At 38.5% G+C, this 15,047-nt stretch overlaps 1 protein-coding gene across 1 annotated transcript; it reads right to left on the reverse strand.

The window, feature by feature from the left end:
• Positions 1-7,160: 7,160 nt before the first annotated feature.
• Positions 7,161-13,050, reverse strand: LOC139121550 (uncharacterized). The gene is made up of 3 exons (XM_070686555.1): positions 12,655-13,050; positions 12,015-12,259; positions 7,161-8,982 (listed from the first exon to the last, which is right to left on the reverse strand). Exons 1-3 carry the CDS (start codon positions 13,025-13,027, stop codon positions 8,689-8,691), a joined length of 912 nt encoding a protein of 303 aa, XP_070542656.1. The 5' UTR covers positions 13,028-13,050; the 3' UTR covers positions 7,161-8,688.
• Positions 13,051-15,047: the final 1,997 nt, after the last annotated feature.

Raw genomic sequence — 15,047 nt, forward strand, 5'->3', positions numbered from 1 at the left:
TTTAAATATTGTGATATATAATGTCATCTGCCAAATTTGTTAAATTTACATAAGTTTACGTATGTATATCATAAAGAATTTTGTTTACCCCATTTTATTAGAAAAAATTACGTAAAACCGCGGGGTTGACCTTCTGATGACCCGCGTAGACGCACGCTACCCGGCCACAGATACTGATAGCTGCGTTTCCACAGCTACGATAGACGGTAGTAGTCTACTTCCTTATGAGCTGCTAACGTGTTATTTGGTCAGGGTGATAAGCCCCCACGTCGGTGATCGGCAGAACAAATTAATAAAGGGAATTAGGGAGGGTAATTAACAGATTTGGACTGTTTTCTTTGAAATACTATACAGAGATACCTAGGGTAAAGTAATAGGCACATACCAGACACAGGTAAGGCTTGTATAATGAAAAGAAGTTTAATACAAGACATTTATTGATCATATTCATAACTTTGATACACTAATAATTCTTGCCACGCCCTGTGTCTTAATCGGAATCTGTGTAGAGCGTTACGCGTACGGAACGCGTAGACACTCTTCGTCGCGATCTCGCTAAGGACACTAAGGCGGACCAGACGTCATAACTGTAATATTATTGAGTTTTTCTCACTGTTTTCAAATGAAGCTCTTGCAGTAGGTATTATTTTTGCGAAAATCGAAAACTCAATTTTTCCGTGTGGAGTTAGGCCTAACACAAGAATTGCGGTCCTTTTGAAGTTCACATATCGTTAAATGCCAGGTAACTTGTTTCTATAGTATCAAGCTTTGTATAGTGACCTCAAAATTTTATTCCTGAGTTGGTAAGAGAATGATTTAAAGTTTCATCGAGGAAAGTTTGAGCAAAACTCTAAGTTTTTCACTTTCCAGACGCATGCCATTTCAAATCTCAATATGACAGTTGTATCTTTTGAAAAGTCTTTTAAATTACTTTTTGGTGAAATACAGTTTCTCCACTCCAAAAATCATGTAAAAATACTAATTTTCCATCTTATCAACTCAACCTGTATATATGTAATATCTAATGTTATTTTTGACAACTGTACTATTATCCAGATCAGAATTCATTCGATGATAGCACCGTATACATGTACACTATGTATTATGTTCCATGACTAATATTTTAATATCAAACTTGTTAACTGAGAACAAGAAAATGTGCATGATTTTAAGATCAAAAACCATGAGAATATCAAAAATTACAGCCACTGTCCCTTTAATGCACTTTTCCGTTCACGGAAATGATATATATATATTTGATGTACACCTAATCATGGAAGCAAAGAAATCGTAAACATTTATACATTGTGTCCAGAATTATAGGTAAACGGATCAGCAACATGGCGAACGGTCACATTAAGAAAAAAACACCTCTTTACCCACAGCATACTTTCAAATCATGATTTTGATTGTCTAACGACCACAATTTATGTCTCGAACAAACAAGAGAAAGTTCATCAACAAACAAATCGTCAAAATAGCATACCTTAAAGGGACAAAGTCGCCCATTTTTCATGAATTTTGTTTTATACGATATACTATTTATATTGTTTGACATGTTGAAAGACACTGAATGAATGGGTAACCATGCATATATTCGACCCCAGTTGTAAACAAATTAAATGAAACCATCGCGAGAATGAATTAATGGTCATGACCATTAATTCATTCTCGCGTTGGTTTCATGTCTCGTGTCTAAAACAGGTGTCGAATATATGCATGGTTACCCATTCATTATCTTTCAACAAATCAAACAATGTTAATAGTATCTCGTATCAAACAAATTTCATGAAAAATGGGCGACTTTGTCCCTTTAATCAGTGACCCATCTAGTCTCCATCCGAATAAACACTACCTATCTTTCAGGATCGTTGTCCTTTGGAACTCATGATTTCATGTGTTTTACATTATTAGATAAGTAACCTATAATCCAAACCCTTGAAACATAGGTAAGTGTTGCTGACAACACATCATGAAGTTAATACTCACCATTCCAAGATCTACCCGAAATATATATGCAAATGAGCTCCAATTAAACTTCAGCGTACGACACGGAGAAGATATACTTGATATTCATATCACGCATGGATAACATTTGAGAATGTGGTTGATTTTCAGAAAAGACATCAGGATTCAGCAAAAACACACAACAAAACCAACTTTTTTGTCTTTTCCAGAAACCCTGTACACATAATGCTCAAGCTTTTGAATTAAAGGGACATAAGTCAGCCATTTTTCATGAATTTTGTTTGATGCAAGATACTACTTATATTGTTTGACATGTTGTAAAGATACTGAATAAATGGGTCACCATGCATATATTCGACCCCAGCTTTAGACACGATAAATGAAACCACGGCAAAAATGAATAAATGGTCATTACCATTTATTCATTCTAGCGATGGTTTCATGTATCGTGTCTTCAATTGGGGTCGAATATATAATATTTGTCCCCAGGTTGCATTCCAACTTTATGTATGGTACAGCGTCCGTCATAACTGGAGCACATTTATTCGGTCTTATTCGAATCAGGATGCAGTGGTTTGTAGTTATTCATCGCTACTCAAGTGTTGAGACTACGGTAGTTAATTGTCATGACACGATTGCTTTACAAGCTCTATCATAGCGATTGGAAACGGTGCAGTGATGGAATAAACAGAGTCAGTTCTTTTTAAAATTGTTTATTAAAATTAAAAACTTGTTGACCTTGTACAAGGTCACAATAGGTCTATTTGAAGGATAGGGAGAAAACAATTCGTTACCAAACTATCATGTGATGCTGTCGTTCAGCAAACAAAATGGCTAGCACACAATTCTTATTGTAGTATATATGAACTTATGTAAATATGCAACAATTGAGTAACTTTAAAGAAAAAAGGTCGACGGTTGCTCATATACAAACTTCTCTGTTTGCAAACACTGAACAATGAGCAATCAGTGGTTTCTAACACAGTCAATGTGGAAAATGCATGTAATTTTAAAACGTTTAGGTCATTTACAGGTATTTATGACAACGTATGCCACGCTACGATGAATTGTGTTCCAAATTTTAATGCTAGAAACTTCAAAGCTTCACGCCAGCTGCACACATTTACTGTAGTAGCTGTAACTGTTGACGATATTGTCACTACTCATTTTTGTTTGTATGTCAATTTTAAGTTCTTGTTCACTCCAGCATGTTTAAACACCGACTTTTTAGCACGTCAACATATCGCCTGTAGGTTAAAATGCACTGTTACCGTTTAAATTTAATTCTAATCTGGACCAGAATTTACTTGACAGCAGTAACAATGCAGTCAACACGTGCACAGGCTTTAGTACTGTGCAACTCAACATGCTTTGGGGAGTAGAACAGAAACTGTAGTTGCCATTGCAAACAAACAGTGATCGGAAAAATCACCAAAAGTTACAACTACTGACTCTTTAAGTTATCGATCTCACCCCCACACTTATTTTGTCTGATCATGGAGGTTAGAGGGAGCATCATTCGCTGAATGAATACTGATACCATTAACTGCTGTTTTAGTATTGTTGTCCCTTATAAGGTAGAAGAATGCGCCTCATTGATAGATATTCGGATTCTCAAATTATTACAGTTTTTTTCTAATCTACCATTTGTGGGTGCTCATTTTAAAGCTCTTGGAGAAAGAAAACAAATTACCGTCTTAGTTTTTTTCGAAATTCGAAATTCAAATATTGGTAAATGTCAGGAAATTTGCTACTTCCAAATTTTGGGCGGTGATTCCTGATTTTTATTCTCGATTTGGTAAGAAAATGATAGACACTTTCATTTTGGAAACTTTCAGTTAAGGCCTTCACTTTCGAGGCCCATGCTACCTTAAAGAGTATACTGTCTTTGGTTATGTGGTGGCATCATTCATAATCTATCAATTGACTATTTCGTCTCAGCTTCATCAACGAAACAAATAATTTTAACTTGTTGCGAACTTTACTTTGTCTTTCCCTATCTATATCCATGGTTACGTCGACTGTGTTTTCTTCTTGTAATCTATTTATTTCTCTTTCCCTCGCTGCCTTGGACATTGCTGCTACAACCGTTGGTTTCTCTTGCGGCGTCAACCCAGGTGGGGCTTCTCTCCGTAATTCGCGTTTCCATTGGCTACTGCCAGCTTTAGAGTTAGCTTCATGCTCGGATTGCGGCCTGGGTGTCTGATTACCTACGCTGGCTGTGGATTCAGCCTTGCTGTGTTGGCATTCGGACTCCGAATAATCATTCAATTGTACATTCTTCTTGAACGACATCGTTGGTGTCGACGAATCTGAAATGGGCCGTAACTGTCCGAGCAGCGCAAACGTAGAGATGGTATTTTCACCGTACGATGTCGCATCAGCTTTAGGTCTCAATTTAAATTGTTCATCAACTTTCACCTGTGTGCTTTTCATACCAGCACTTCCCTTTGTCTCTCTGTTCTCTGTCAATACGTCGTGTAGGAATTTTTCCATCACAAAATTATTTTCTTTGTTTTGCTTAGGGTTATTTTGTCTTTCAATGAAAGATTCACAGCTTTTGTTTTCTGTATTTTTGTGGATGTTTTGCGTTGTTGGGTAACCAATATTTATATCAGCCATATGATTCGTAGTGATTCTGCAGGTGCCATTCAATACATGCTTGGCAGGTTCTGAGGGTAAACCACTTGTTGATGCAAAAGCGCCACCCCAGGCCAATTTTGTCCGGTGACTCTGCTTTGATTGAAATGCACCATCACGTAGCGAGTTAAGGACAGGACTTTGTGTCAGTTCCTGAACCTTGAAATGCCGGTCTTTGTAATAGAAATGCTTTACAGAAATGTTTTTGGACACTTTCTTGTCTTCACCGAATCTTGGTTTGTGCAATGCTGCAGATTTAACTCTTCTTTCTTTACAATTGGATGTGGCTTCTGGATAGCTTCTGCACCTATCACTTTCTGTAAAACCAGTCGAATTTGTTCTCCTGAAACTAGTCGCTGTTCTGTAGTCTGCATTATTTTTTTCAATGTTCGTATCATTTTGACGATTTTGACACGTTGACGTATACACACTGTCCGCATGTGACGTCATACGGTGGCATTTCCCGCTCGATGCCATTCTTGCGGACGCCGATATCGGGCGGCTAACCCGTTCCCTGTAATCTCCTTGTTTTCTATTCACTGACACTGTCTTCACAAGCACTCTATTCATCAATAAGTTCTCAGTTTTCCTTCCACGATGATCCTCTTCGGTTTGTGGTCTGCCGAACACTTTCTCCTGTTTTGTAATCTCAACAATCTTCCGTATCCCACAAAAGCTGGCAGTGCTCGTATCTAAAGTACACGCTGACGTTAGTGTCTTGCTGGTGTCTTCCTTGACGTGCAACACTGGGCCTGCAGCTCGCTTCCCTTGAACGGTTTCTTCATTAAACCGAGTGCTTTCAAGAGAACAGCTAGAAACACTATCATCACTGTCTGGTGGAAGACCTTTTGGGGAAATACCTGTTGTTCTACGTAGAGGTGTCAGCGTTGATTTAACACTTCGAATATCTAGATTAATGGAGACTCGGCAAGAACTCTTTTCCTTTTCCAATACTTTCAATCTCATTTCCAACAGTGACTGTTCCCGGATATTTTTCCTTCTGGCGTTCGCCATGTTACCGGTCCGTTTACCTATAATTCTGGACACAAGTTTGCTTCTATCCATTCTGAAATATGCAATCAGAATTGTATACCGTTCTGAATGTCCTGTTGAGCGATTTATTTCACTTCTTTACGGGAGCTGTTTGTTTCTTCCCGTTGAGCACCTAAATCACGCTACGCTGTCACTTTCTGCCTCGAATAAAATACACCATACCTTTAACCATATATAACGCTGCAATTTGACGTCGCACAGTCCTTCGGGCCATAGATCCAGTGGGTGCCGGTAAAAAACTCAGATTCCAATATCCTAGATGAATCCCACGTTCAATAATTGCTGTGATCCACGCCGTATACGTTGATAAAAACAAACTTCAAGACGATATGCTTAGTTACAACGGCTGTAGTCTCTAGTAAACTCACAACTGCCTTTGTCAGATAGCTATCATCAGTACTTAGGAAAGTGTGTTTATTTTACTTTGATTGGACAGTATCTGCAATGAATGCTGAGTCTTTAAAGTCCATATGTATGCAATGACAATATTTGTCTCCAGGCAGTTCAACAACCCCTGAATTCATTAACTGTTGAATAAATATCAACACTAAAAAGCCATGAGATTTGTTTGTCTTTTTTTATTCAGAACATCTCCTCTGTGTAGTAATTTTGTTGGCACTTCTCAAGTCAAATACTGAGGTTTATCTAGTAAATTGGATCAATATTGTATGTAGCGACCGGCCTACCTTTGACGTAAACGTTCCATGACGGTTCGTATACATCCGGGCACATACACACATTTGTTATTGCCTTTTAAGAGAAACTTTAATGAGGCGTGACTGGAGAAACAATTTCCTTTGCCATGTGATCGACAATCAACGGATTTAAAAAGGTCCATAAGAAAGGTGAACGAAAGATTTTAAGCCATTTCTTATAGATTAATCTACTGTTTCGCCAAGTTCGTTTGCTGCCGTGTTGAGCGTAAAGCATAAACTAAAACTTGACGGTCACGTGATTATCATGTGACATATTTGTCAAATTGCCTCTGTGATTCGACCATCTACTCCGCGGCAATATAGAGATCCTAGTGCTGTATCCATGATTGCACATGTAACTATTTATATAACATTACGCTTGATGCCCAATGTGACAAGTTTGATTACGCCAATATTCATGCAAAACAGACAACACAAACTGTTATGTAGTGTAGAACGTTTATGCATTATGAAAATGAAGACTAGTTGACACTGAATGTTACAAACAAAGATTTCCATTCCCAAAAATACTGTTAAGCCAGTGAAGTATCTCTTATCTGGAGAGAGAGAGAGTAGTTTTCTTTTGAAATTATCAGTTCTTCATGTCTTTTTTCACCGTCCGGTCCGCACAGCTTGGTTATTGCATATCATAGGGTCTCTGCCCAAAGAAACACCCTTGGATAGCGAAGTTGTTTCAAGATGTGACATGATTTCTTTCATTTTTAGCTCTCTGACGGATGGATTCTACTTGACTAAACTGGAAATGAAAATTTGTCAACAGTAAAATTACTTCTGAAGCACTCCTAAAAGGAGCAATAAGCACAAAATGCCGTTTAATGATAATTCCTTGCATGCAAAGAAATGGAACTATTTATGCCTTTCATTGACAGTCAGGGTGAGAGACAAGTTCTGCGCATGCCCGCTAATACTTTGCATATCTGTTCAAGAACAATTTGCGGTATAGTTTCATGTAAATGTAGACGTCAACCTGAGAGTAACCAACACCAAGGTATTGTTTGCGGCAGGGAAGGAGAAAGCGCACTTCCAAAATTCCCCGAATTTCCGGTCCGAGGTCATTCGAAAGGAACAAGTGAAATCATAACTTAAAACTTAAAAAATGCAAAAGAAAAAATCAGTTCTTTAAATTGGTGTCGAAGAGACCCGTTGAATAACAGCATTCCAGAAATACCATACATTTGCACAACAGTCGAGAAGATAAAAAGAACACACGAAAAACATACTTCGTTATATAATGCTTCATTATATCACAAGGTATGTAAAATGCATATACCGGTATAGTGTCTGGATGATACACAATACAGAAAATCAATTAATTAACTTAGCTCAGTCAATATTGACTTAAACGAAGGTGGGAGGGACGGTAATTGAATGCAAATAATTGTAAAAAGAGTACTTAACAGCCTTTGTTTCAGAGTAAAGGGCATTTATCTTTTGAGTGATTTTGGAAATGTCATACAAGAAAACGAATAGGGCTAATGAAATAATAGCAAACTTTCGCTTTGACAGTGAACCCCTCGTCATAGTTATATATTATAAACATATTTCCAGGTATTGCAGTGAGCGATATCATCACCCAATTTCTTTTACTCAAGCACTGTACAGATGTCATATATTAAAATATACAAATTTTATGATAACTTGATCATGTCTCCGACAGAATGTGTGTACTAAGCGTAAAATCAATTGAACTACAGCCTTTTCAGAAGAAGTTCAGAATGTGCAAAACGTTAATGGAGAACGACTGACGACGGAAAATGCCCAATAATCAGCTATCTGATAATTTTCACATCGTTTACAGAGAACTTACAAAGACGGACACTGACGTAGTTCGCGTCTCGAAAATGAAAGACTTAAACTTTTGCTCAAACTTTCATCAAGTACAAACTTTATTGAATCCATAAGCTTCAAAGTAAGCCCCAAAACGTGATAGGCCAAAATGATATGGTAAAAGTTAATATCTTTCCCTGAGATGCATTCTATCCTATGGCAATTACATCATTAGATATCGATTTTAAGGCACTGGCTCTATGGTTTCGTACTTTGAAACTGATTAAAATATACTTTCACAATTCAAAACAAATTCAGGGAAATATTACAGCATCGTGACTTCTAAACTGTGATCAAAAGTCAATAATTTACAGGTGAATTCTAAATCGATAAATATGTAACAATTGACCCTTTAATTTCCGGGGAAGCGCCAGGAGAGACACACATTTCAATTTCAATTTACATTTTTGGTCATATTTACACGTTTAAAGCGAAATATATCCGTCAAGGATCAAGTCTTTGTGAAAACCTCACACAGGTTATATCAACAATGATAAGGGAATTTCGATGGCGTCGCCAGTGATGAACCGTATGAAGGTTGATACGCAGTATTGTTCAGAAACGGCCAATTGGAGATACCAGTAGTTGACCATGAAGTATGCTGGTATGACGCTATTGGTGGGAATATTTGAGGCGTTGGGAAGAACTCCGCTGATTGGACAGGCCAGGGATGATTTACCATATATGGTAATGAATTAACTTCTGTACCCTCGTTCATGTGAACATTTTCCTTCAGCACTCGCTTCTTCCATCTTGCACGTTTATTCTGGAACCATACCTACAGGCAGCAGAGATACAATCGATCGTTGGCAAAGTTGGTGATCACGCAGATACGACGCCAGACAAAAACAGCTTCGAAATACAAGTATCAGATATGTTTTTGTGACTTTGCGGACGGTGCGAATTCCAAGAAACTGGGGTAATTAGTAATCTATTTTAAGGGAGTTCGTGCCTCGAAAATGAAAGGCTGAAAGTTTTTCTCGGACTTTCTTTAATGAAACTTTTAATCGTTCTCTTACAGAATCAAGAATGAAAATCGGGGGTCCACCATCCAAATTTTGGTACCGGACAATCTTCTCAATCTTTAACGATATTTGAAATTCAAAATGGCCGCCATCCCTGTTTGATCGCTATGGGGAAAAATAAAATTCTCGATTTTCACAAAAATGAGCCAATGAATCCAATCCTAAGAATCATCAACTTGAACTGTAATAATTGTAGTTCGCTTCTGTTACTCACAGTTCACAAGAAGAAATATGCCTAAGTTTAAGAGTATTATTACACCTCACGCATTCAGCGTGCACTGCCATTGGTTAAACACGACTCACGTGACATGTAAAAGTATACACATATTGACTGGCTATGAGGGCAACAGCATACGTCTGTACCCCGAGGGACTGTGAGTCACCCCCAAAAACAGACTGTTTCCCGAGGCCGTAGGCCGAGGGAAACAGTCTGTTTTTGGGGGTGACTCACAGGCCCGAGGGGTTAAAGACGTATGCTGTTGCCCTCATGCCAGTCAATATGTGTTTTGTAACACACCTCATCCGTAGCCATGCATAAGAACGTACTATACACAAAACTTGTCGCATGTAGGTCTATGATGTAATATGTTGGAGTGGTTCAATAAGAAACAGTTTTTCCTAAAAAGATTGCAATACTTCTGCAAAACGTTCAATGCACCTTTGATTATAGTTTTGTCCGTATCGAGTCCTTGTTGGAAACCAAAGCATTCAATTCTTCTTCAGAAAGTAGGATAAACCAAGAAATGTCTGGATTATCGTTTCGATCGGGCGCAGACGACATCTTTGTTTACATTCCGGTGCGCGTTCGCGTCAAATATCGTTTTTGACGTCAGCGGGCATCATTTTTCGGAACTGATGCCTGGCAGGCAACAGTTCCAACAAATGATGCCTGATGACGTCGTTTACGTGGATCAGCACAAAAAGAACGCATCCCACGTGACTATCAATTGGCGAATTAGAATACAGACTGCGGATGAGGTGTGTTACAAAACGTGATGATGCCCTCTGCGAATGTGATGATGCCCTCTGCGAACTTGATGATGCCCTCTGCATTTGATATTACATGGATGACGTCATTTTACTTACTGCGCATCCTTTCTGCGCAAAACAAATTGTCGTTCGCTTGTTAGTCCCCACGGACACCGTCCGGGGGGACTTATAGGTTTGGTCATGTCCGTGCGTGTGTGCGTCCGTGCGTGCGTCCGTCCGTTCACGCAGATATCTCAGAGATGCCTGAAGCGATTTCATTCAAACTTGGTACAAGGATTACTTCATATGTCATACAGATGCACGTCGATTTGTTTTGTGATACGATCCAATATGGCTGCCAGGCGGCCATTTTATTACGATTTTTTCATGTACAAAGCCATAACTCAGACATGTTTCAACCGATTTTATTCAAACTTGGTACAAGGACATTGAGCGATGTCATAACTATACACATCAATTTTTTTGTGATACGATCCAATATGGCCGCCGTGCGGCCATTTTGTTACGATTTTTCATGTACAGAGCCATTACTCTGGCACGTTTCAACAGATTTTATTCAAAGTTGGTACAAGGAGATTGACCAATGTCATAGCTATACATATCAATTTGTTTTGTGATACGATCCAATATGGCCGCTGTGCGGCCATTTTGTTACGATTTTTTCATGTACAGAGCCATAACTCAGGCATAACTCAACTGATTTTATTCAAACTTGGTAAAAGGACATTGACCTGTGTCATGCACATGCACATTGATTTGTTTTGTGATACGATCCAATATGGCCGCCGTGTGGCCATTTTATTACATTTTTTCATATCCAGAACCATAACTCAGACATGTATCAAGCGAATTTATTCAAAGTTGGTACAAGGAGATTGACCAATGTCATACATATGTACATTAATTTGTTTGTGATACGATCCAATATGGCTGCTGTGCGGCCATTTTGTTATGATTTTTTCATGTACAAGCCATAGCTCAGGCATATCTCAACCAATTTTAATCAAATTTGCTACAAGGACATTGACCTATGTCATACATATGCACATTTATTTGTTTTGTGATACGATCCAATACGGCCACCGTGTGGCCATTTTATTACGATTTTTTCATGTCCTGAACTACAACTCAGACATGTATCAAGCAATTTTATTCAAAGTATTTTTATCGCAGACCTAATTAATGAAGAGGATTCTATCCTCTCTGAGGACTTGTAATCAAAGTATCAACTAACAAGTGGGGACTGTGTCATCAACGATGACTTGTTGTACTTTGCAGTTGGCAACTTATGGCTGCGAAACGTCATGCAGAGCTGTCACGGCACAGTTAGACGATATTTTGATGCAAGTAAACAGCAAACGAACGAAAATGGCAACAAGGAATGCAATTTCTGTGTTCAGCGACTATGCAAGCAACAAATTTGGATACGCCACCGAGGAGATCGGCAAACTTTAGCGGCAACCCTAGACTCGGCACTGACAACATTTTACGCTGAGGTCCGGACTCAGAAGGCGAACTGTACTCGAAGAAGTCTTTGTGTTTTTGTTTCTTTGCATGTTAGCTTGTTCGGTGTAATAAAAATAATAACACATGAGAGCTTGGGCAATATCACGATTTTTTGCCTGCCCTCGGGCTGGTGGTCATGATCGAAATACTGATGATGCCCTCGCCTACGGCTCGGGCATCATCAGTATTTCGATCATGACCACCATCCCTTGGGCAGGCAATAAATCGTGATATTTCCCTCGCTCTCATGTGTTATTATTTAACTGTCGCTCGGAGTTTGTTGACGTACCTTAAGTTTCTGTTCTGAAATGTCCAGTTTTCTGGACAACCACTCCACCAGATCCTGATCGGGATAATGTGTTACGTCAAATATTTGTTCCAGTACCGTAACCTGACAAATTTTAAAATTTTTTCTTGGCTTTCCAGAGGGTGTATGATCAATGCCACGGCTTCCGATATCAGTAGTACTTCTACATACGGGCACTTCTTGAGTAGTCAATCTATCATCTGATGTCATTTCAAATCCATGGTATCCTGTTGAACAAAACGAAAAACATAAAAGAAAGCACAAACAAACAAACAAACAAACAAACGAATGAATGAATTCATCAAGATACATCAGAACGCTGTGAATTTTGTAGATTCGTCTGTTTTATGTTTTCTACGTGTTTTCTTCTTTAAACGTTTAATTGTACCAAGGGACATTGATGAAAGGGGGATTACCATGTGGTTTGACTCTCTCTCTCTCTCTCTCTCTCTCTCTCTCTCTCTCTCTCTCTCTCTCTCTCTCTCTCTCTCTCTCTCTCTCTCTCTCTGCCCACCCACTTTTACTAAACTCAGCATGACTTTAAGTGCTTCAAGTCGACCCCGTGATACACCTACCAATGTGGACGAACAGAACGAATTTTAGTTTCAAGGAAACTACTTACTTTTATTCACAGGGTCACAAGACGATGACTCTACATCATAGCTTTGTTTATCCCTTTGTTCAGTGACACAACCAATACCATCACGCTGCTGCTGATCCATCGATGAGAAACTGTATTTTACTTTTTGTACCGATAGAGGTCGCTTCAGAATATTTTCGATGGAATGACAATGTCCTGATTTTATTTGGTGTGACGTGTTTTCCATGCCTTGAAAAGTTGTTTCTGAATCTTTAATCGATACTGTTGACTGTGAAGATTTGTTGGTATGTTTTTCAACAATTGACTGGTACTCTTGATGTTCTGGATTCAATTTCGGTTCCATAAGCTCTTCTACTTTGCTGACAGATCGTCCACAGTTACTAGAGCAGGACATCCCGTATCCGTTCTGTTCAACATTCGAAAATGTCATTGGAAATGAGAAGTCGGTTTGATTCAGTGAGACGCATTATTTGTTTGACTAAATGACTTGTTAAATGAGAGAGAGAGAGAGAGAGAGAGAAGAGAGAGAGAGAGAGAGAGAGAGAGAGAGAGAGAGAGAGCACAAACAACTAAACTCGAACGACTATAGATCAGTTAGCGTTGTTGATGACGCATTTAATTCCTACAACTCAAACTTTAGTCTACTGTTGGTCCCTCTATATCTGAACAACTGAATTCTGAATATTTTCCGATTTCAAGTAGTAAGTGTGTTAATTTATGCAAAGTGAAACTCCTTTAGCATTGTAAATTGTAACTGACGTCAGATTAAACCATAGACAGTAGGAGGGGGCTGGCTATCTATGACTAAACACACACCTTAGGGATTCAGTCAGAACAACTACTAGTAAGTGTATTCTCTCTGACCAATGAATGTTTCATTGGATGCCGTTGATAAGATATTCTTCATCCCTCAATACCAAAAATACCTGTGCAATGAACTTAAGTTTGAAGTTAGCTTATAATTATAGTACAGTAACCTTAATTTATTACACAGGAGAATCTTGACTTGATATGCAAATGATATTACGAAATAGTAATATTACCCAACAGTAATGCGAGCCCCTGTAACGCATCTGTTGTATTGGTATTAGAAACTTGAAATGACATTCTTATTGGATTGTGTATGTCTCATTTTTCTCTGGGTAAATGTAAATATAAATGATTATTGAATCTACAGTAACGAGGTGTGTCTTCGATCTGTTTATTTGTTAATATTTTAGAATCTCAGAAATTAGTGTAATTGACCTGAAGTGTGCCTTTCAACTGAAAGATCTGCTGATGTGTACCGCCCATAGGCATTGCCGAAGAAAGAAAGTTTGTTGAACAGCAAATCTGTTACAACATTTGCATATTTTCCATTGAAACGGTCGGGTGGCATTTCATTCCCAGTCTTGAGATAAAAAAAGCAAGATTCTGTTGTTCAAAAAGTATCATCCTTTTTGCTGATATGGGATCTACAGGTTGGTTGAACCATGGAGTACCAGAACTATTTTGCAACGTCTGCAACACCTCGAAGAAATACATAGACCTCATTGTTAACATTATTCAATCTACCAAATTTTCAGATGTTCGTCTGTTCGTACAACTACCTGTAAACCGCCATCTTCTTGAGTGTGTACCCGAAACTTGAAAAACAGTGTTTTATCGACTTGTAACAGTACTCTCGGCCATTTTTGACCGTCCACCTCAAGGTTATAGTATAAGAATGTTACCAGAAATCACAAGTGAATAAACTCCATCGTCTTTACCAGTAATAGAAGATGACGTGACAACAAAATGGTTTCATCACGGTTACTCTACGGGTAGAGTAACCGTGGTTTCATAGTAGTTTCATACACTGAACACACGTAACATGTACATGTGTTTTGATTGAAGAAGACAGTAGACGCATAGGAATGTAAAAAAAGGGCACAGGGGTCTACAGTTTCAATGTCTAGTGCAGTGTTTGGCAGAAAAAGTAAATTGTAGCATACCTGAATGTCGACAGCAGTCGAAGAGGTGTTCACTGGAAGAGAGTTGGACAAGTTCTGACTTGGAATGAATCATCACTGAATGGAAGCTCAAACTCTGTATGCAATCAGAGTCTTGTGACAACAGAAGACATTCACACTCTTTAAAAGCAATTACACCAATCAAAATATACAATGTAAACAAGAAAGCTTAATTCTGCTGCCAATTCCCGCCATTGAAGTATTAATGTATTCTTTGATCGTTGAACTACATTCCTATGCATTTATGCAAGGAACACATTGTTTCATTGACAATATCATGAGGTGCTACGCATGTGCCAATCACAAGTAAAGGGTCTAGGATATTCCTTTCATAAACTTTTTGTTCTGTGGCGACACACTCGAGAAAAAGTAACCTGTTCTTCAAGATGATTGATAAATCAACAAAGAAAGCAAAGCTCAAAC

This window comes from Ptychodera flava, chromosome 2 (genome assembly GCF_041260155.1).
Source record: "Ptychodera flava strain L36383 chromosome 2, AS_Pfla_20210202, whole genome shotgun sequence".
Taxonomy (NCBI): Eukaryota; Metazoa; Hemichordata; class Enteropneusta; family Ptychoderidae; genus Ptychodera; species Ptychodera flava.

Excerpts from the sequence above, each read along its gene's own strand:
- LOC139121550 (XM_070686555.1), bottom strand. The coding sequence starts at position 13,027 with ATGTCCTGCTCTAGTAACTGTGGACGATCTGTCAGCAAAGTAGAAGAG. Across the intron at positions 12,260-12,654 it reads TTGTGACCCTGTGAATAAAA|GATACCATGGATTTGAAATG; the intron begins GTAAGTAGTTTC and ends TTTGTTCAACAG. Across the intron at positions 8,983-12,014 it reads TTTCAGAACAGAAACTTAAG|GTATGGTTCCAGAATAAACG; the intron begins GTACGTCAACAA and ends TGCTGCCTGTAG.